At 39.9% G+C, this 20,432-nt stretch overlaps 1 protein-coding gene across 9 annotated transcripts in view; it reads right to left on the minus strand.

Moving 5' to 3' along the window:
* VPS13D (vacuolar protein sorting 13 homolog D) overlaps nt 1–20,432 on the minus strand; it is a 255,871-nt gene that overhangs the window by 158,917 nt on the left and 76,522 nt on the right. For 7 of the 9 annotated variants that reach the window (XM_087446782.1, XM_087446786.1, XM_014783876.2 and 4 more), the window contains 10 exons: nt 18,792–19,054; nt 17,516–17,649; nt 14,298–14,453; nt 12,887–13,097; nt 12,303–12,377; nt 9,770–9,976; nt 8,449–8,538; nt 5,422–5,562; nt 3,251–3,373; nt 844–918 (listed from right to left, as the gene is read on the minus strand). In XM_087446782.1, the coding sequence (XP_087302908.1) occupies nt 844–918; nt 3,251–3,373; nt 5,422–5,562; nt 8,449–8,538; nt 9,770–9,976; nt 12,303–12,377; nt 12,887–13,097; nt 14,298–14,453; nt 17,516–17,649; nt 18,792–19,054 (1,475 nt within the window). The remainder of the gene's footprint in view (nt 1–843; nt 919–3,250; nt 3,374–5,421; nt 5,563–8,448; nt 8,539–9,769; nt 9,977–12,302; nt 12,378–12,886; nt 13,098–14,297; nt 14,454–17,515; nt 17,650–18,791; nt 19,055–20,432) is intronic. The other 2 variants (XM_087446783.1, XM_014783877.2) reach the window with 1 other exon arrangement.

Raw genomic sequence — 20,432 nt, forward strand, 5'->3', positions numbered from 1 at the left:
AGCCCTCCCCCAAACATCCATCTCGGCAAAACCTCCCAGAAAAAAACTACAGTACTGCCCCCACGTATTAACATCCCTGTTCTGAACTCCTGGTAGAGGGAGCTCAAATGGCCCTTTTTTACAAAATATGTCATGACCCAGGATCTGGTGTTAGCCAAATCCAAACATAAGTCATTCAGATTAAATAGCCCTCCTTCAAACAAATGAAGAAATGAACATCTTGGGATTCCACTTCCTTGGTGTTTGTGGTGCTCTCTCTCATATTTACTTACCAAATTCTCAAGAAACCTTAAAAGGCCACAGATAGAAATAAAGAACATTTTCTTTTCTATCTCCTAAGCACCTCATTCATACCTAAAGAAATTAAGATTTGTGTCTAAGCAATTATTTACTGGGAAATTTTTTCTTAGCTCTATTCCTGGTCATTATAGCTCCTATTTCATAGAGCCTCTTGCATTACCGTAATCAATGTTCACTGAGTATCCTACAAAGACTTGCAGCACTGCTTGATGGAGGATGGTTTTCTTCATTTACTTGCTTTTCAACATGAGACATCACCTCTAACTGACACTGGATGCTTCTGCACCAGACATTGTGGAGCTGGTTCCACCTCCACCACGGGTCAAGGCAGGTGGAAGAGACAGCATAAGAATCAGCACATCACTTCCTTCTGATATAAGGTGCCACTACTCTCCAGTAGTTGGAAATGCTCTTTCCTGCTACTAAAGCAAAGTACTCAAAACTGAATATACCCCCATTCAGCTCCCATTCACAGAAAATCAACATACAAGGCAGTTCTTAAAACAGGAAAATAAAGCAAGCCCTCGCTTGGCTATACTGTACCTCTAGCATAGATCTGGTGCTCTAGGTTAGTCAGACTGGCTGTACTCCTAGTTCTAAGGTAGACAAGGGGGAGGCCTGGTAGACAGGAGAGACAAAGTTAGAGGGTAAGAATAAATATAGTGAAAAAGCAGACTCACCTCCAAAACATAAGCACAAATAGAGTACATTACAAAAAAAGCAAGCTTCATGCAATCATAGGATCATTCCCTTCAGTGGTTACTAGAGCCAAGAAGGTACTTGACGAAGTGAGCAAGACAGCTTCATGCTAGCTTTCACTGTGGAGGACGTGTCAAAGGGGCATGCTCCTTTCTTTCTCAAGTGGGGAAAAAAAATGTATTCAACATTCTCTCGAACCAAATGACAAGCCTTTTGAGGATTTTTAATGTAAAGCATGTATGTTCTTAAGTGGCACAGAGAAGTTACCAACACCAATCAGTGGAGATTTTAGTGGGAGTTCCTCCATTCTAACTGGAAAAGGCAGCAGCACTGGAACGCTAATCCCCCAAGGGTCTCAAAAATTCAAGAGAAAGAGTCAGTCTGTGTTCCAAGTTTAACAGTCTCTACTAAGGAGTTATCTCATAGTATTATTTATATTATAAATTATACATGGAAATTTTTAGAATATTTATATTGGATATTTCCATAAAATGTTCTTGGAATAGAAAACTAATGTGTTCAACAAGGTGCCATGCCGTCCAGGTTTACCTGCAGAGTCTCAGCCCTCAATGAACAAAGCCAACAATTATGTCAAAAATGAGGCCATTATTTTCTTTCCCCTGCTAAAGAAATGTGAGAAATCAGCAGCTCCCTTAGGCTGAATTTCATATTAAGAAACTCTATTCCAAGGACTCATTTTGAAGCTGACCTGAATAAAATGTAGAAATTTGGGGGAAATGTGACTAAATATTCATGAATAAGACCTGAAAGTCTATGATCAGTTTAACAAGGTTCAAATCGACTAAGTTTCAAAAGAAATGCCCAACAATTACGTTAGTAGGCCTATTAAAATACAATCCCATTTGCTATACTACCACCCAGGAATTTCCAATAAGAAAAGAGGTGTGGAAATTTAGATATATCCACTTACGTCTAATTAAAAAGATATATTATACCTTTATAAGCCTAAGTAACCATAAAAATCTATAAGTAAATAAAAATCCACCTTTAATTTAGTACTGGCATTTAACATAGATAAGGCAGCTTATTAACTACAAGGAAAGAGGAGAAGATTAAAAGGGGGGGGTGGGCAGGAAAGGGACAAAAAAAATCCCAAAGATTAGGCCTTCCTAGTGTTTGCACTGACTCTGGATTTAAGATCTCCCTGTATGAATAATGTTTTAAGAAACACACTCTCTAAGACACATTACATATTACAAAGATTATTCAGAGTCTTCTGGGTACACTATGTTACATTCTCTTGACACACAAACTGGGAAGGTTAGAGGAGGAGCCAGAGTTGAAGCTGGTGATATCTGCAGAGCCCTGGCTCCTAAGCAATGACCTTGAGACTCAGAAGCAACAGTCTGGGAGACAGAGAGCAAGCATAACTGACATTTCCTTGTCCCTCCTCCTACAAGTACAAGGCAGATAGAAAGTCCATTTATACACCCTGAGGAGAGACGAATCAGTTCAAATACTTCATACACTAAGAAAATCCATCTTCCCATGACATGTTTGCAGACCAGATGGAATATTTAACTATTCATGAGCTACGTGAAGTCCATCCAAGACTCCCCAAAAAACCACACTGGAAGAGTGGGGCTGAGCTGAATTTGGATGACAACAGCTCGTGGAACAACTAAGGACAATGCTTGTGGCCATCACAAACTGCCCAGCTCTGAGGAAATCAGAGCTCCACGGTGAAGCGTTAAATAAGGAAAGAAAACATCGTTAACAGAGAAACTGATTCCTCTTTCTTCAAGAGGCTGGGTATTCAATTCTTTTATACTTTATGAACAATACAGGGGCCCCTTCTAACAATTTTTCCTACATGGGATCCTGCCCTCCCTCTCTTCAAGAATATATCCAAACTCTCTATCTCTAGAGTTAGAAGACTGAAAGATGTTTTTAAAAATCCAGTCAAAGAGTCCAATCAATTGGAACGTTTTGCTGAGTAAAACACGAACTGACCAATGGCTGATCTTAATGCATTTTCAGGTGCACCAGTTCATACACAATGTTACCAGAATCTAGGAATTGTATATTGCAGATTTTTTCTCCCTCACAAAGGCGAAATCAGAGCTTATATCAAAAGTTCAGTATTTTGCGCCAGAAAAATGTCTCTTGCAAAGACTTAAAACAGAAGATAGTCAGGATTTCCGGTAGGTTTTTCCATAGAAAATGATGGTTCTATCTGGATTTCAGGTCAACAGTGATTTAATCAGACATTTGTAGAGAAAACTCTTACTTTGTCCAAAGCATGGAGGATCCACTGAAGAGCCCATCCAGTCTTCTGATGTGGTTGAATCTATTTCCTTGTCCTGTTTACAGTAATCTGCCATCCACGACTCCTTGGTACTTACATACTGGTCTAAAAAAGAATTCCCCAAAGATATTAAGAATAGAAGTAGAAAAGATGGAGGGTTCAAGTCAAATAATTTCAATTCAGCAAAACAAGCTTTTACTGAATGCCTCACTACATGCTGGGCACTCTGCTAGATTCTGAGAAAGTTTGTCCCCTGGAGAAGCTCACATTCCACTGTAAGAAATTAATGTTAACAAAACAACCATCACCACATAACTATACCACAATGTGAAAGGAGCTAAAACAAAGATATAAATAAAATTCTAAGGGAGCACAGAACAGGGTTTGATTTATTCTACTTTGGCAGAAGTAGGGAAGTATACACCAAAGTCCACAGGATTCTTCAGAGAGGTAGGGACCTTTGTTCTAGGTCTTGAGGAATGAGCAGAGGTTAGAGTTTACCAGTGGGATTAGGGATACAGGGACATTCCAGGCAGAGAGAACAGCATGTGCAAAGACTTCAAGACATGAAAGTACATGGCACATTTGGGGAACACTGAATACTTTGCTGTGACTTTGGCACAACATATTGGGGTAGGGAAACAGCAGAGAAGTCCAGGAAAGTGAATGACTTAGTTTGTGAAGAGTGTGGTAGACCATGCTAAAGGACAGGGTTTGGAGACAGAAAGACCAGTTAGGAGGCTGTTAAAAAACCACCAGACTCAGGAGGCTGAAATCCAGCTGATAATTCTCCAGGAGTATTTTACTCTTTTGAGAGGAGAATTATAATAGAGCAGGTTAAAAAATAATTACGATGTGCCACACCTGGATAAAGACTTTTTATATTAACTAAGGTATTATACTTTTTAGAACAAGAAGGATTGGTTTCTGGTTTATATTTGGCTATATAAATGAGATTTATTCAAACACTAAGAGGTCACTGCAATGTTTCTGGGTTTTAGCACAGTATTAAAGAACTGAAGATAAAAAAACAAACAGCTTTACCACGGACAAGAATGCCTTCTGGAAGGTATTTTTAAATAGACAGATGCTCAGAAATATCAACAGAACTTTTGTTTGAGGTAAGCCCTTGTTTATTGTAGCTTTTCAAAGCATTACCCAAAACTTCATCTAAACTTCCAGATGATCAGATTATACAAGAAACATTGTGGGAGTCAAAATCATATAGTACAGAATGGTCATGAGATCAATTTACCATTACATAGGTGATATTATCCAGGAAAATTAATGAAAAATTTGTTAATGTAAAACAGTTGTTTTAAAATTTGGGTATCAATAAACTTATGGTCTCATTTCTCCATCTTACTCTGACATGGAATAAGGCAAAGGATATTTTAGAGCCTCAATCCAACACACACACTGAAGGAAGTTCACAGATTTACAACACTATGTGTTATCACTCAGAGATAACTACAGTATTACCAAAAATCAGATCGTGAGACCAAAGATTCAAATAGTGAATGTGAGTTTTCACAGCAAAGGTAGGCATTATCTGACTGTATGATCATGTTACTCTTCTTTTAGATGGTATAAATACAAACATAGACTGGTTCTGACTCACTACATTGAATCCAGGAATGTACATTTCAGCGTTTTCAAAGAAACTTTCAGAACACACACAGTTAGCTTGGCAACCCTTTAACACAGGGATTTTCAGTGAGGTCAACATGATATTTGTTGGGAAACAGCACAGGCAACTTATCCTACTATGAAGACAAAGTCAAAATTACACCTTTTAAGAATTATTCTATGAATAGCCTGAGAGAAGTGAATCTAAACTCACTTCTAGAACATTTAATAAACCCCAGTGACCAAGCATCATGGAGAGAAAGTTCATGATGGACATTTATGTTCCCCAAGTAGTCTAGGCTCTTGCTTGATCATTCATAGCATTAATATGGGATGCCAACTCTGGAACAATGGGTTGAGAAGAATCATGAGGCTAAGTTAAGGTTTATCAGGAAAGTAGCCATGATGAATAAATGATGTCTTATACGGGCCCAAGTATTTGCTAAACCAGGATTAATAGTCTTCCAGACAAGGGACTTATGTACAGAGAGGTACCAATCTTCTAAAGACAGCTTTCCACTCACCAATTAGTACAGAAGTGATATTGATATCCAAACGGGGTTTGGCCTTGGCTTCCAGCTTCAGTCGAGGAGGATGGAGACGACTAGCTGCCTGTTGCTGCCAGGATACAGAGCATGGCCACGGCTCTATAAATGGCTCCCAGCCTAAAAGAGCACAGGAAAGAAGACATCTGTTCAGCAGATATCGAGTTTGTAGGGGAACACTGTTCACAAATGCTCAGCAACACAAACTACAGCTCAATAGTTTTCTTTTTTTTTTTTTGTGAGGAAGATCAGCCCTGAGCTAACATCCATGCTAATCCTCCTCTTTTTTGGTGAGGAAGACTGGCTCTGAGCTCACATCTATTGCCAATCCTCCTCCTTTTTCTCCCCAAAGCCCCAGTAGATAGTTGTATGTCAGTTGCACATCCTTCTAGTTGCTGTATGTGGGACGTGGCCTCAGCATGGCCTGAGAAGCGGTGCGTCGGTGCGCGCCCAGGATCCGAACCCGCGACGCCAGCAGCGGAGTGTGCGCACTTAACCGCTAAGCCACAGGGCTGGCCTGATAGTTTTCTATTTCCCATTTGATTTCACAATGAAAGCACCATCTTTAGCTACAGGTGGCATCACAGATGTCTGTGCTGTTCAGAGGACATGAGTGGAAGAGCCCTCACCACAGTCTCCCAGAGGTGGGAGGAAGGAGGGAAGGGAGCACATGTGTCCTCTTCTACTAAAGAGCAGGCAAGACCTGGTTTTGATCCACTTAAGATGCAAAAAGGAGTCTCAGACTCAGGTTGGAAAAGCAGTATCAGTGGCTAAAGTAACCATTAAATTTGATTCTCCTGTTTACATCAAGAATCCATTGGTTGAATAAATAGGTATAATTTGGAAATTCATTAAGTTTTTCAAATATTTATTCTTATGTACAAAAGGTATATAAACATCACATAGGTATGGTTTAAAGAATAAAATGACTGCAAACACTCACGTACCCACTATTCAGCTTAAGAAATAGAAAATTACAAGTTCCTTAGAAGCCCCTGAGTGCTACTGCCCCATTTCATTCCTCCCTTCCCACCAACCCTCTCCCACCCAACTCCAGACCATTAGCTTGAATTTTTAATCACTTTCTTGCTCTTTATAGTTTTACCAGATGTGTAGGCATTTCTTAAGAACGTATTAATTAGTCTGTCCTCCTGGGGATCTTTACTAAATGGAATCCAACTGTATGTATTCTTTTGCAAGTTTCTATCTTTGCTCAACAACATGTCTTTGAGATTCACTCATATCGATGACATGTAGCTATGGTACACTTATTTTCACCACTGAATTGTAATCCACTTGTGGATATCCCGTAATTTATTTATCCATTCTACTGCTGAGAGACATTCACTTGATTCCGGTTTTACTGCTATTAGGAAGACTGCCACTATAAGCAGTCTTGTACATATAGGAAAGAGATTCTCTAGGGTATAGACCAGGAAGAAGTATATTGCTGGGCTGTTGAGTAGGCTTATACTCAACTTTACTAGGTCATGTCAAATTGCTTTCCAAAGTGGTTGTACCAATTTACAATTCTAATAGCAGGAAATAAGAGTTCTAAGGCTCATATCCTCACCAATACTTAGTAGTGTCATACGATTTTTGCCAGTCTGTTGGGTGAGAAAAATGGTATCTCATTGTGGTTTTAACAACTCAACTTTTCAAGGCCAGTTAATTTTTAACAGTTTTCTAAATAAACTCAATAAGCTGCAGATCAGGTGATTCACCAATACAAATCCAATCCAATATGTAGCATAAAATAGGTATATTAGCCTCCTCACACCATTTAGCACTTAGTGACCTGAATGTGTTCATACAACTTTAAAAGTAAGCAATATTCACTCTGGGAAAATAAACGATTCTCAGAAAACCAGCTACCATATGCCCTGTAAGAGTTTCTCTCAACTAGCAAAACTTGGGCCATTATTCTAAAGTCAAACATTTTGAACAATTAGGAAATAAAAATGTTACCTTTAAGTGAATCCAGAACAGACAGGGAAAATGTTAACCAACGTATAAAATTAAATGTGACGTGTAATCTAGAACAATCAGCAGCACCACAACAAATTGAGGCTTCATTTTCCATTGAAATCAAAGGGAGCAGTCACTCTTGGCCTAAGCTTTAGATTGCACTGCACTACTTTGTTTACTTTGTCCACACCCACTAAAAAAGAGAACTTCACAGCTCAAAAGGCTTGGCCCTGGTCTGTGATGGTTCCTGAATGTCAGTCTGTATAGGCCTTTACCTTGGTCTTTCCAGTGGAAGGAAAGAAAGCCGACAATGCCTTGCAGCACATCCAGGTTTTATGTCTCTGGAAGAATACTTGCTCTGCTCAACTGTTTTACTTTAGTGGGTAGGTATGGCAGGTTACACATAATCACTGACTCGGTACTCTCCTCATGAAACAAACAGGTCCAGCAGGGAGTGAGGAGGCTCGAAGTTTAAAATGCTATGGGCGTAAATCTCCCTTGAAATTTAGCTACTGTCAGGGCCAGACAAATGATCCTTCACTGTTGAGCAATTTCATGTTCTGGAACGAGCCAAACTCCAGGATCAAAAAGAATTAACTCTGAAAACTTTTTTTTTTTTTTTTAATTTTATTTATTTATTATTCCCCCAAAGCCCCAGTAGATAGTTGCATGTCATAGTTGCACATCCTTCTAGTTGCTGTATGTGGGACGCGGCCTCAGCATGGCCAGAGAAGCGGTGCGTGGGTGTGCGCCCGGGATCCGAACCCGGGCCACCAGCAGCGGAGCGCGCGCACTTAACCACTAAGCCACGGGGCCGGCCTGAAAACTTCTTTTTAAAAAATTCAGTTGCAACATATCAGATATGTATTTAGAAAAATAAAAAATCTCTATCTTTTGTGCTTAGGCCGTCACTTGTTTTTAACCTTTCCCTATCTGGCCCCACCCCCTTCCTCTCAGGTAATATTTACGTTGAAATAGGCCCAGGCAAATATTTAAGTGTATTTTTTAAATCCCACAATAATATATGCTTATACTGACCTGACAGTGCACGGTTATAATAATCTCCAGAAAGGGTAAAGTGGGCGTAGCCTTCAGGGCTGGTTCTTACATGCTGAAGAAAATTCAGACCTGCAACGAAAGCAAATCTTATTGCAGCAGTGGGGCAGGAACAACCGAAACTTTCTTTTGCAGACAAATCACATTGAAGAGATGTTAGTTATAGTTAATATTGATGTTCTCATAGGAAAGCACACAAAAATTTGATATTTTGTTCATCATGAATTTTTTGACATCAATTCTGATTTTTAAAAGCATTGCATTACATTATTATTTATCTTAATTACTGAGTTTTTTGGCATCCCTAAATGTTGTGCATGAGGCAATTTGCCTCGCCCCAGTCCAAGCCCCTGGCTGTATCTGAAGCCCATGGGAACATAAAAAACATGTTTCTACCTGAGTATCTGAAAAAAGGCAGAGTGATAACAGCAAGCATGCCCTGATAAATATTAGCTCAAAACTGTAAGATTACCATAAAAAAATAAGAAATAATTATTCTCTACAGAAAAGATACTCATGGAAACAGTCAAAATTCCAGTTGTTACTTTTAATCAAGTGGCCCTTGTGGTGCCCAGAAGCACAGGGAAAAGGAAAACCTCTATAATGTGTAAAAGGTCAAATTAAATCCCCAGAACCAAATTTTCCTTGAAGGGAAAAGAGGCAGGCAAAACCAAAACAATGGAAAATTAAAAGTAAACACAGCAGTGCGATTTTCATTTACTCCTCTCAGAAGCCTCACCTAACACTGCTTGCAATGATGTGATTTACATAATCACTGGGGCAAAGGACTTCTGCCCCAGTCCCCCTTCTATTGAAGGACCGCTCTCAGATGAATAGTGTTTCACCTCTTACCTGGTCCTGCAGAGGAGACTCTGAGGTGAGCTGTCTAATAAGAGTCTGTGTTTTTTATTTGCAAAAGATACAGAGGGTCGAAGCATTATTTTCTGAGCTTATCTTTTAAATGCCTTTAATAACAGTCATTACTACAATCTTTAGATACATAAAAGATAAGCAAAATGGAGAGATCAGGAATTATTTAGTTAGAGTCGTTAATATAACAGAAATTTCGTCAATGACAATCTCTATTATTCCCAAGCTATAGGCTAAAAGCCATATATGGCAAATAAATACACATTTCTTTAAAACACAAATAATGAACAACACATGTAAAACCATTATCTAAATTTCACCCATACTACTAAGAAGAGAAGAACAAGACTAACATAAAAAAAGATAGGTCCCCAGTAATCCAGCAGTCACTGAAAATACTCAAGATGAACCTGAAAATCAGGAAAACACTCACGGGAAAAGGTTAGCTCGGCGAGAGGAACGTCACAATCCATGCAGTCATCGATGAAACAAATGCACACGCTCTCAGCTTTAATCTCTACACCCGAGATTAACTGTGCTGGCACAGTTCCCTGGCTCTCTCGGCTGTTAGAGGCCAGGGAAAGAGCCTTCAGAGGTTCAGCATTCTTAAACAACCAACTTGCTGCCTTTTTCAATTGGCCTTCAAAGAAATTAAAAGGCAATAAGTTCAACCAGTTCCCACAGCTACTCAAGCAACTCAGAGGAAATAGAGAAACAGTTTATAGGGACCGACTGGACAGTCCAAGAGAACCTTGATCCCAGATACATTCTTAGACATAAAAAAGAAAAAAATAGCATAATAATAGGAATTCTGCTTTTAAGCAAATAGAACAAGGCCCTCTTTGTTGTACACCTTCCACTCAAGTTTACCACATCTTTCATGATCTGGCTCAAAATGCCTCCAGGAAGCCATCCTTCCTCTATTATGACATCTGTTGAAGAAGAGGAGAGAGGGGGAAGGAGAGGATCTAAATTCTAGGTGCCACGTGGCACTTAAGTCCTTAATCTTCACTATGTAGTTTTGCATACACTGGTGTGCTGCTTTGTAATTGTTCTCAAATGTCTTATTTTGTACATACTTTGTTTTCTCAACCAATCACAAATTCCTTGAGAACACAGAGCAATGAGAATTGCATGTGTGTAATATATAACTGTTAAATAACAGCCCCCTGAACACAGCCAGATTGCTAAAAAGAAAAAAGAAAAGAAAAGAAATGCAACCGCATACTTATAAACTCCGAGAAGTGGTAAGCAGTTACGGGCATGGGCTCTGGAGCAAGATGGTCTGGCTTCCGATCCTGGCACTCACTGGATGTTGGGTCTTGGGCAAGTTATATTATCTCTCTGTGCCCGACAGCACCCACTTACAGGACTGACACGAGGAGGAAACAAACAAGTACAGGTAAAGTTCTCAGAGCAGAGCCTGGCATAGAACAAAGGCTCTATTAACAATAGTTGCTACTATTGTCTTTATTATTGACAGAACTAAACCTTAGTTACTAAAGAAATAAAAATGAACAAACAAAAATCCAAAAGGCTCTTAGAAATTAAAAAAAAATGTGTTTGAATTGTTAAAGAAAGAGTAAAAAGAAAAGAAAATGTAAACATTAAGGGGTATAAAGTTAAAAATTAAAACAAAGCAATGATGACTAGGTAAAAACAAAACTAAGGAAGGAACACAAGATAACTAGGTCTACTGTCATTTTTTCAGAAGGAAAAAGATGATAGTTAATGCAAACAATTATGTGGTGAGACCAACATTTTCAAACATAAATGGTCAGAGTATAACCTGGAACAATCTTTTTAGAAGATTTGTCAATTCAATAAAGAGCCCAAAAAATATATCTACACCCTTTGATCCAGTATTTACAGTACTAGGTCTTTCTACTAAGAAAATACTTAAAAGACGTAGACGAAAGTTCACAGCGAAAAATGTTTATTACAGAACTGTGTATAATATTCAAAGAATGAAAAGCAACTGAAAATAGTTAAATAAATTATATATCCTTAAGTCAATGTAAAGGATCAATGTTTACAAATAATTTTAATGACATGGGAAGATGCTGATACTAAGTATATCATCATAAAATTGTAATTATTCAATAAAATTGTATTGTAAAAAAGGCTATAAAACTGTATTTGCAATACAATCTATCAATGTACAAAATACTATGTGTGTGTGTGTGTGTGTATATATATGTATATATATATACACAGCACATAGAGAAATAGAAAGAGAGAAGGTATTCGAAAGTGTAGACTGGAAGAAAATACAGCTTTTGCGGTATCTCTCTTTTTTAAGAGAAAGGGGAACACAGAGGGAGCTGGGAAGGTAGTGTGATGCAGTGGAAAGAACACAGTCACACCTGGCCTTAAACTCATCTTAGCCCCTCACTAACAGATGACCTTAACCTATCTGAGCCCGTTTCCTCATCTGAAGTGGGAAGAATGCTTACCTCCAAGAGCTACGAGGATTCAACAGGAAAACACAAGATTAGGCATATAGGAGCTCAGTAAATGGCCATGACTATCAGCATCGCCACCATTACCACTACCACCAGTAACAGTGGCTAACATCTAGAGAGCACTTGCTGTGTGCCAGGCACTTCAGTGCTTTGCATACAGTGTCTTATTTAAATCAAAGCTCCAAGGGAAGTCCCCTTATCCTCATTTTACAGATAAAGAAGCACCGGTACAGAGAGATGAAGTAACCTGCCCAAGTCACTGATAAGTAGCCAGTAAGCGGCAGAGTAAGGATGTGAAGCCAGGCAATCAGCTCCAGAGCCCATATTCTTATCAACTATAAAATACTGCTGCTTATTATTATTACTGGCCCACAGAAGACCATGGAGGGTCTTCAGAATACACTCCAGCTCTCCAAGTCACCTTGCGGGAGTAGGGGAGGAAACAGAAAAGAAGTATATTATTAAGAAAGAATAGATAACGGAAACACTCATTCAAATTACCTTGACACACCAAAAGAGCTTTGCGACAATCATCCATGCTGAATCCCAGCTCCTGCAGTCTAGCCAGCTGTAACTCTAGGGAACAAAACGGTATATGATTTTTATAAATAACTTTATGTAAGTTAATCTATAGAGTAATTTAAGAAAAAAAAAGAAATTCAGAAACTGGTGATTAATACATTTCATTTCTCTAGGCAAAAATGGGCTCCTAATTGGAGACTTTTATCAAGTATACCCTGAAAATTTTAAGAGTCTTTTCCCTAAGTTTTTAAAAGCTTAAAAGTAAAACTTAGTAATATCCACATAACTTTGGAGGAAAACTCCAAGTTTAAAACTAAACCTTAGCATTATTCATATAACTTTGGAAGAAACTGTAAAAGGAAAAACAGTGTAGGCTAGAACAGTTGGTTTGGGGTGTTTTGTTTGTTTTTAAATAAAAAAAATTAGAGTCATACTTATGACTTACAATTATACTTAATGACATACAATTATACCCTGAACAATTTAATTGCGCAAAAGAAAATCTTAAAAGTTAAAAAGAAAGAGAGTTATTAGAAGACTGAGTGAGTTTTATAAACACTTACCCAAGATAGGATCTAAGGTATGTCTTGTCCCTTCTTTGACTTCCTCTCCAACTCGAGGCGCACCCGGAGGGTAACTGCTCACGGAACTGGCCTCCAAGGCTGCTGCATCTGGCACAGCAGCATTAGCTTGTTCTGGGATGGATTTTGCAATGGCAAGAAACAGCTGAACATCATTATAGGAGAGCCTGATATCCAGAGCTTGTAACTGAATCTAACAAAATTAAAAAAGTGGCAGTTTTTAAAGTTGCATTTGGTTTTGTGTCCACATCTCTTAAACGCATAATTCCTAATGCAAGTTCTAGAAGTCCAACAGACACTACACTAAATTTCTCATTTTGAAGACTGGGTAGATTTAAAAATTAAGCACTAATAGCCATAAGGCAAGATGTCTCAGCTATGAGGTCAAATGTTCACAAAACTGCAGCAAATAAAAAATACTAAGCTAGGCAAAGTACTAGAATTAATATTTCAGTGGGATGATTTTCATACAAGTATATTAATCATTTAAGCAGAGGATCAAAGAATAGCTCCGGGGGAGACATGATCACCTATTAGCAACATTTTCTTCACCTATTTTGCTTTGATCTATTTAATTTTTTAAATCTCCGAAACAAACTGACCAATCAACAAAATTTCTCTCTTCTTTATTCAGACATAACCTTAAATGAGTCAAGTTCCACACTAATATTTCCAAAAATCCAGTCTTCCTCAGAGATCAGCAATATAGCTACCACTGATAAAAGCCATACAGACACCCACACTGGACCACTTTAAAAATGGGATGACTACTTGAATGTCTGAGTATGGTGCTTTATTTATTTACTCATCTTTAATTTTTGTAAAGGCTGAAAACCAGAATAGCTTTTCTCTTTCAATCTCCTATGGTTCAAATGAATTACTTCATCATTCCCCCTCTACCAAAGAAATAAAACACCAAATTCTTAAGCTGTCCTTGCCTGACTTCACCTTCCATCCTCCTCACTCCCCTACATACCTCTTTGTTCTGGTGAGACCTTGCTCTGTCTCATGTCTGCTGGGCCATTTCCGCCCCTGACTTTGCTGCCTTCTAACGTGGAATGCTCTCCTTCTCTGCCTGTTTACATCCTACACCCCCACTCCTCCGCTCAGACTCACCTTACCTTGAGTTCCACTCACAATAAACATTCCTACCTACGTTGAGTCCTGCTCTCTGTAAACTTTTGTAGAACTTCAACATAATACCTGACAATTAAAAGGTGTTTTATCCTCCACAATACTGCAAGATCTTCTAGGACAGAGACAACGTCATTTTTATCTTGGTTTTGCTAAAGTAACCAAAATGTTGTTGAGCTCAGCAGAGCAAATAAGTAGTTTATGCAAAGGAAAGCGTTTGAGAGTGTATGAATGTGTTACACTGATTTTTCATCATTACCTCTAAGATAGGTGGAAAGTCTTCACTATTGAATGCATCCATCAATCCTGAACTGTTCTGATAGGAAGAATTCCCCACCAGCTCCACCTGAATTTGTACTGGATCAACAATTGAGAGAGCTGTATCATGTTCATTCCCTAGTCGGCATGAAAACACCTATAGAATAAAATGCAATGTGGCAAGAATTAATGTCTGACTTAGGACAAGTCTAACCTCAGCAGAAAGAGAGACTATCTCAGAAGCAATCAGCCCTGTATTATCACAAGACCCATAACAATGGCTGAAACAAACACTGTGAACAGTGAGGCTGGGACTCTCATCCATTGCCAAGAGCATGTACAGTGGTTCACCATACGAAAGGTAGTTTAGCAATATAGAACAAAAGGCTTACAAATCTCACACTCTTTGATCCAATAATCCTACTTTTTTTTTTAAAACTCACCTAAAGAAATAATGCAAAATATAGAAACATTTACTGAATCATTATTTAATAGTTAATAAAAAAATTAAGAGCAACCAAGGTTATATCACATCTACTCAATGGAATATTTTGCAGCCATTTAAAAGTAACAGTTCAGGGCTGGCCCATGGCTTAGCGGTTAAGTGCGCGTGCTCTGCTACTGGCGGCCTGGGTTTGGATCCCGGGTGTGCACCGACGCACCGCTTCTCCGGCCGTGCTGAGGCCGCGTCCCACATACAGAAACTAGAAGGATGTGCAACTATGACACACAACTATCTACTGGGGCTTTGGGGGGAAAAAAAAAAAAGGAGGAGCATTGGCAATAGATGTTAGCTCAGAGCCGGTCTTCCTCAGCAGAGAGAGGAGGATTAGCACGGATGTTAGCTCAGGGCTGATCTTCCTCAAAAAAAAAAAAAAATAATAATAAAAAAATAAATAAATAAAAGTAACAGTTCAAAAGACCATATGGAGGGGCCGGCCCGGTGGCATAGTAGTTAAGTTCGAGTGCTCCGCTTCACCAGCCCAGGGTTCGGAGGTTCGGATCCTGGGCGTGGACCTATGCACTGCTCACCAAGCCATGCTGTGGTAGGCATCCCACATACAAACTAGAGGAAGATGGGCACAGATGTCAGCCCAGGGCCAACGTTCCTCACCGAAAAAAAAAGAAAAAAAAAAGACCATATGGAATACAGGAAGATAGTTACAACACAGACTACATAAAAAAGCAGCCCAATGAAAATAATATTACACCATGACTTTAAGGAATGAGACACATCAAAATGTCAAGAGATTATGTACAGTGAGATAGTGATTTTTCCCTCATCTCCCCCAATTTTATGTAATATAGTTGTTACTTTCATAATTGAAAATAAATTAACTATTGAAGCTGGGTGATAGGTACATAGGAGGTCATTATTTTCTTCTGTTTACTTCGTATGTTTGAAATGTTCTATAATAACAAGTTTAAAACAAATATATTTATGGGGAGAGAGGAAGGAGGGAAGACTCCCATTATAGGACCAAATTATTTTGTATGCTCAAAAAGAGTACAGAAGAAAGAAGAAAGCATTCATTTTGGTCTCCCTCACTCCTTCCCTTTTTTTTTGTTATTTTCAAGTGCTACTGAAAAGCATGTGACAGGAAGGTCCTTTGCTATATTCAAAATTAACTCATTTAGCCTTCTCTATAAATTCTCCCCCAATGATGTATCAAAGAGGTCTTAAAATTCAGATCCAACTGTGCTACCTAAAGGACAAGACTGAAAGGAGTTTCCAGGAATCTCAAATGTTTTTCCATGTAGTTTTTCTAAGACTTTGGAGCAGGAGAGTTTCATTTTCCTTTTTTCTTCAGGGGTTTCTGCTACACAAAACCCAATTGTACCTGACAGTTCATTAATCAATCACCAAGATTTTCCATTCAAAGCAGGTATTGTGGTGGCTTGGGAAGCAGATGAACTGCAATTTCATAATCGACTGACATCACACCAGCACATAAATCCTTCCTCTCACACTGAGGTTTCTCCACACGAGAGAAACAAGTGGTCAAGAAGTGAAATCGCCACAAGCTTTATTCAGCTATATCTGACCAGAAAAAACAGTACCACATGCCGCTGACAGTGAAAACAAGTTTCGTTCATTCAACCTCTGAAATACCACTGGAAAGAACAGGGCATGAAAAGTTCAAGTGTAAAGGGAAAGGAAATGATGAGTAACTCTGACCAAATATGCTAATGTTAAAACAAGCGGAATGTTCGCTGAGATCAGTGAATTAAGAAGACTTGATAGAGATGATAATCTGCCTGGTTTCTCCTTCTGTCTCCACCAACCCTGGCTTAAAAAGAGGCAGAGCAGTTCTTGCTTAATATTGTATAAGGTAATTTTCAGGCTACAAAGGGCCACCCCAATGCAAATTCTCTCCTTCAAGAGATTAAATCAGAGCCTAAGGCACCACTATTAGCAATTCACTCTTTTAGGTTATGCATGACTCTCTCGAGTTGCCCTTTTTTTTTTATTTGGTGAGGAAGGTTAGCTCTGAGCTAACATCTGTGCCAATCTTCCTCCTTTTTTGCTTGAGGAACATTAGCCCTGAGCTAACAGCTGTGCCAGTTTTCCTCTACTTTATATGTGGGTCACCACCGCAGCATGGCTGACGAGTGGTGTAACTCTGCACCCAGGATCCGAACCCGCGAATTCCAGTCTCCGAAACAGAGCATGCTGAACTTAACCACCACACCAAGGGCCAGCCCCTAGAGTTGCCCTTTTATAGATCACATATGCATAAAAGAATAATATATAAAATCCTTAACACCTTTAATAAACAAGTTTCCATGACCACAAAGCCCCAGCTCTTCCCAGGGACACTTCCCACTCAACGTGGGGAGGGAATGCGGGGAAACCAGGACCACGTCCTCACCTTTACACGTCTACCAGGGACGAGACCTGCTGGACTAGTGGACACAACAAGGGGCCTGACAGGGTCATAGGCACTAGAAGAGTCTCCGTGAACTTCTTGAGGGAGGGAGGGTATTCGAGAAAGAGGTCAAGTCCCCCCACACATTTACAGCCTGACATCAGAGGGCTGCATTCACACATTAGAATAACCTGGTAGATCTGAGGAGAAAAGGAAGAGAAGAGGGCCAGGGTCCTCCGATTCCATTAATTCTTTCCCCCAATGCAAGTTTAGGAGGTAAAATTCTCTTCCAGATGCTTTTCCCTCGAGCCAAACATGTAGTGTTTTGATTAACACATAGACTCCTTACCTCGATGCCAAACAAACTTCCTGAAAAGGGACGATCAACAAATCGGGGCTTATAGGTAAGCACTGTGGTGCCTTTGAGAATAATGGCATTGGTATCAAAGCAGGACACATCCTCCACGACCACAAACTCCGTGCCTGGAAAGGACAGCATTGTCAGCCAAGCCAAAGCTGGGAAGGTGGAAAGCCCCAGGCTGCCACAAACCAGGCAGCACGTGTCCACCAAGGCGGACACTAACAGTAAGATTTGTTCTCCAGGATGCCTGTCGACATTCTGCTTCACTGTTGTCCTGAACAAATTCTCTGTATCTGGCCAGGCACAGCTGAGCCAACAGAGCACTGCACAGGCAGAAAAGACTGGAATGCAGCATCTCTCTTTAAAATATATTTCTAAGCTAGGTCTCCTGGGAGGCCTAACAGATATTCAGAAGCCCAGGAAATCATCCCTTCTCCAAGGATGACCTGCTTTAAAATCCCAGGAAGTAGATGCAGATACTAATGTTGGTCAGGGAGCATAAGGCACTATGTCATCTATGTAGCTGCTCAAGTTGTTTACAAAGAATGTAGACTAATTTAAGGTAGATTTTTTTGAAATTAGTAATGCAGACAGTTTTCTACTCATTTATACATGGCAAATTTACTTTGCTTTATACACCGTGTGTTTTCATCAAAAACCGTGTATAGTTTGGAACTTCGGAAACTAAATCAATTTAAAACGCATTGTGCTAGCCAGCTTCTTCTAAGCCATTGAGCAGCAGATGGGGAATATCACAAATATAACAACACAAATACATACAGACGTACTGAAGAGTTCACTGGTTGAAACAAAAACCAAACCTGTTTTTAAAGGAAAATATCCTTTTTGTAAAGAAAATAACAATCTCCTCACTTATTTACTTTCTAAACTGAGATTTTCATATACCAAAATTTGCCTAAACTCAGTGAGGCCCATCTATCAGGGCCCTAAAGACCAAACAGAAAACTGAAGCCAGATTTAACACTGGGAATGAGACCACTGCCCAGGCGGATGCTCAGGCTGGGCATGAACATTAGGTGGGCAGAGGAGAGGGACACGAGACCCTGCAGCCTTCAGCGTGGGCCAGGTAGTTCACACCTGAAAACACAGGTCAAGAACTTCAATGCTTGTTGGTCTGTAAGAGATGCAAATGTGTAAGTGAGCATGTCAAAATAGAGCGGCAACAGGAAAGTCATCCTGTGAGACACATGTTGAGCCTAACATCCAAACTAAGAATCAGTGCCTTACACCTACATACACTCACCTGTTACGTTGACCTTGACCTCCAGGTGCCTTTCAGTGGACACAGGAAGGGAAGACCGCTTGGTAACTACTCCACTTTTCACAGCTTTGGGAACTATAGCAGATTCGCTGCTAGAGTTACGGTGGCGAGGAGTAACATTAGTTTGTTTCTTAATGTCACTGGGAGTGTGGAGAAAATCATGGACTAACAGCAGCCAGTCAAATATGAGAAACACGCGGAGATTGTTGAGAACGACTGTAAAACAGGAGGAATCCTTCGTAGATCTACAGGAAAGAAAATCAAAAAAATAAAATAAGAAAGGAGAAATATGATATTTCATTAACTTGAAAATGTATTAGTCAGTTTGGGCAGGTGGCATTCTAGTATTTTCTAAACTGATAGCTTTGAGTATCAATAAACTCTGATCACTAGTTTAACAAAACATTCAGTGTATGTTTTCAAAAGGTAACCATATTTTTAAACAAGAAGGAATATGCTATGAGAAAGCAGCATCCTATAGTCTAGTGTTGTCAACTAGGGGTGATTTTTGCCCCCCAGGGACATTTGGCCATGTCTGGAGACATTTTTTTCCTTAATTTATTAATTTTGGCAGTCTGAGGGTTTCTGTTTGTTTTGTTCTTTTTGTTTGTTTGTTTTTGGTGAGGAAGATTGTCCCTGAGCTAACATCTGTGCCCATCTTCCTCTATTTTGTATGTGGGATGCCGCCACAGCATGGCTTGATGAGTGGTGTGTAGGTCCACACCCAGGATCCAAACCTGTGAACACCGGGCCACCTAAGCAGAGTGTGTGAACTTAACCGCTACACCACCGGGCCAGCCCCTGGAGACATTTATGATTGTCACAACCATAATGCCCCCGCAGTGGGGGCAAGGGGGTTGCTATTGGCATCTAGTGGGTAGAGGCCAGGGCTGCTGCTGAACACCCCACAATGCAGAGGACACCCCTACAACTAGGAATTATCTAACCCAAAATGTCAATAGTGCTGAGGCTGAGAAATCCTGGTGCAGTAGAAAAAGCACAGGCTTCAAACCCGTCACTCACAAGTTGTGTTACCCTAGGTAAGTCGCCTATCTTCTCTGAACCTATCCCTCACTTAGAAGATGAGAAATATTAACACTGCAGGAGATGAAGCCCCAGGCACATAACAGGGGTTTGATAAATGTCAGTTCCCTTCTCTATGGGCTATTCAAGATCGATGAGACACACTTTCTTTGATGTCCAGGATCACATTTCTCTATAAACACCAAATTTACATACTAGTACTAGAAGGTTTCTCTAGCTGGAACTGACCTGAGAGCCCAGATCTTTTAACCTGAGGAGGAGGACAAATAAGATGACCCCTACTGTGGGTATATCCCCAAGCACCCTAGAAGTGGAGTTGGGAGAGGGGGAGAGAGAGAGTATTAGTTTTGTAGCCCCCATTACCCAAGGAGGACTCTTAGGCCTGGCTTCAAACCATGGTGTGGTCAGGGGCTAATGCAGGCCCTACTGGTACAGTAGTAGGCAGAGATGGGGAGGACAGAAGAAAAATGGGCTAGGAACACCTCTATACAGTTTTCTGGGTTGAACTCTGTTCTGTGAGCCCAAAAGCGAATCTAGGGCTCTAGCTACTACATGTACCTGGTTCCTCCCCTAAGAGAG

This window comes from Ceratotherium simum, chromosome 22 (genome assembly GCF_057802395.1).
Source record: "Ceratotherium simum simum isolate JZ-2026a chromosome 22, ASM5780239v1, whole genome shotgun sequence".
NCBI classification, from domain to species: Eukaryota; Metazoa; Chordata; class Mammalia; order Perissodactyla; family Rhinocerotidae; genus Ceratotherium; species Ceratotherium simum.